Genomic DNA, 2,673 nt, shown 5'->3' on the forward strand with positions numbered 1-2,673 from the left:
TTCTTAATGCACCCCAGGATCCCGTTGGCCTTCTTGGCCACAAAGAGACTTATGTATAATCAAAAAAATCTCAAAGGAAAGTACTTCCAACGGCCCTCTACAAGGTTGCAAAGAAATGAGCCTTAATACATTGTTTGTAGTAAGGCAGGTAAATACCTTGTGGAGACACAAGAACAACTCAGAACTTCAAACATGCGAGCCCCCATAATGAAGTTCTCGTACTTCARTATTCCTTCCTGTCACATCATAAGGCAATAGGTCAGCTTGCAAACAGTTCCACATAGCCTTACTAGGCATTATAAGCATTTTTACCTGAGATATTAGGCTTTTCTTTCATAGGTGAGTAACATGAAAACATCCACTGTCCTGAAGATTCCCAAATTTCCATGTCTCTCACTATGCCTTCACTAGAAACCAGGAAAAAAAAAGTGGCAGGAGTTACATGATCAAAAGGAAATGCAAAAAGCAATTGCTTAGTTCAAATCCAAGATCAGATTTAAATATCTGAAACCATGAAAAATACTGAAGTGCAACAGTATTCAGGATGAACAATGTAAATACTTGTTTATCTGTGAAAAAATCATTTAGTCTTCAAGATACATAAGTGTCACTTCAAAATATTTTATCATCTGACTACAAAGTCAATTAAATCAGATCTTAAAACAATATCAGCAAAGAGTATTTTTAAATGCCTGCATGACATATGCTGCCATTGATTTTCCCTTAAGCTGCAGATCACAACACAATTTTGAAACTTTCTCGGTAGGAGATTTTGCCCACATGAATGTGTATAGAAAAGAAAAAGAAGAAAAGTATTCCACCTAAGGGTCTGGAAAGAAGCAAGGGCATAAAAAAATCCTGACACAGCAGAAGCAAGAACATAGAAGCTACATCAATAGAAGTAAAATTAAATTTAAACAGTTAAAAAGAAAAAAAAGTATAATGGAGAAAGATAAATATTTTATACTATTGGTTTTATTCAAATATTTTAAATTATATTATTTGATAATACTATTTCAAACATCTACTAAAAATAGATGTTTGTTAACATGATACACGTTTACACTTGAAAAGCTGAATAACTATTCAGTTAAGAACTTTATCAATGTACATTTAAAAAATATATGTATACATATACATTATATATATATAAACAAAAAACAAAAGGAAGGGGCTAAGGCTGCCCATCTCCTTGGCTTCCATGCACCTGTTTTTTTTTAGGAAATCACACTGCTTGTTAGCTTCTCATCCCCTCCCCTGCAAAGAGCCCCAAGTTTGCTGGGCACCTCAAGCTAACTCTGACACACACAGGCATGAAAGCAGGTTCCAATACTGCTGCTATTGACAAAATAATTTGTTACTTGCAGAGTCAGGAAAACTGAACCAAATAGTTTATTTTTCCCAAGAACTTCCTTAAAATGGTTGAAATGCTGATTTAATTTCCCTGTAATTTCAAACACTGAACTGTGAATTTCTGCTCCTGCTCTCCTGCAGCTTTAACACCACAATGCCTTACTACTATCACAGCTGTCTATCTCCCCAGCCCAGCTTTTCTGGTTCCAAACAAGTTCCTCTTCCTTCCCATACCCTCCTAACTCAGAGACCTAACTAAGGCAGGTGTTTTTATATGCTTTTTTCCCTTCATATTAAAGCTTCCCTACATGTTGGTCCTCACAATCACCTCCTTCACACTATCTGTAGCAAGCCAGCAAGCTTTTAAAATGCTCATTCGAAACACTCTTGATTAGCCAGTTTCTGTGACAAGATTGTAACTTACAGAAGTTTCTCCTCTTCGTCCTTATAGCCATCATCGATATTTTGGCCGGTCATTAACGCAGAGAATCTGTTCTGTGAAAAGTCTGCATTTCTACCGCCACCGCCCACTGATCCGAAATCAGATGATCCAAAAAATCCTCTTCCAAGATCTTTGCTGCCACCCCACGTATTGGACTTAAACGTGGAGGGTTGGATAACGTTCGTGTATCTCTGGTTACCTGCACCCCATCCTCCTCCTCTGGTGGTACCTTCCAAAGGAAAATGGAATTAAATCACTTAAGTTCTTAACATTCACAATGACAATAGCTGTAAGTCAACTATGCTGAAAAAGTCCTAMGAAGTTATTCCCTAAGAAGGGAAGTCTGAAAAGTGGGTGTTAATTAGGGCAGTTCCCAAATAAGAGCAAAACACGCACTCACATCACTATGTCAACGACAACAAACTTGTCGGAAACGTTGCAGAAAACAGCTCCTTTGGGTTGTGCTTGTGGTGTTCCACAAAGCAACTCATCCACGGGAAAAAAAATAAACAAAATGACGTGGGAGGCCCCACCTAGCACAGGTACGGGCATAGGTTTGGCCGCATCTCTGGGGCACGGAGAGACCCCCACCCCTCAGCCCCTTGTTTGCTCCGCGCACGTTGCAGGCGAGCTCAGACCCTCCCGGAGCAGGCACAGGAGCAGCTCCCGCTCTTGCCGTCATTGCCCCGGACGCGGCCTGCGCGTCCGCGGCGCTCCAGGAACGCCATTAAAGCAGGGCCCGAACCTCCTCAGCGGGCACAGCCGCCGCAGGCTCCCCGCGCGCTCTCGCCAGCGAGGCCCGGGGGCGCTCCGCGGCCTTCCCCGCTCCTGAACGGCGCCTTCCGCGCACGCCGGCGCCGCCGCGGGCCGGGCCGCGG

The 2,673-nt window shown here is 42.3% G+C and overlaps 1 protein-coding gene across 1 annotated transcript in view; it reads right to left on the reverse strand.

Annotated features, from left to right (window-relative positions):
* NUPL2 (nucleoporin like 2) overlaps window positions 1-2,477 on the reverse strand; it is a 7,434-nt gene extending 4,957 nt beyond the window's left edge. The window contains exons 1-3 of the mRNA XM_026033360.1: window positions 2,387-2,477; window positions 1,778-2,024; window positions 313-407 (exon numbers count right to left, since the gene is read on the reverse strand). Coding sequence (XP_025889145.1) covers window positions 313-407; window positions 1,778-2,024; window positions 2,387-2,477 — 433 coding nt within the window. The remainder of the gene's footprint in view (window positions 1-312; window positions 408-1,777; window positions 2,025-2,386) is intronic.
* Window positions 2,478-2,673: the final 196 nt, after the last annotated feature.

This window comes from Nothoprocta perdicaria, unplaced genomic scaffold, assembly GCF_003342845.1.
Source record: "Nothoprocta perdicaria isolate Ctin4 unplaced genomic scaffold, notPer1 scaffold_128, whole genome shotgun sequence".
Taxonomy (NCBI): domain Eukaryota; kingdom Metazoa; phylum Chordata; class Aves; order Tinamiformes; family Tinamidae; genus Nothoprocta; species Nothoprocta perdicaria.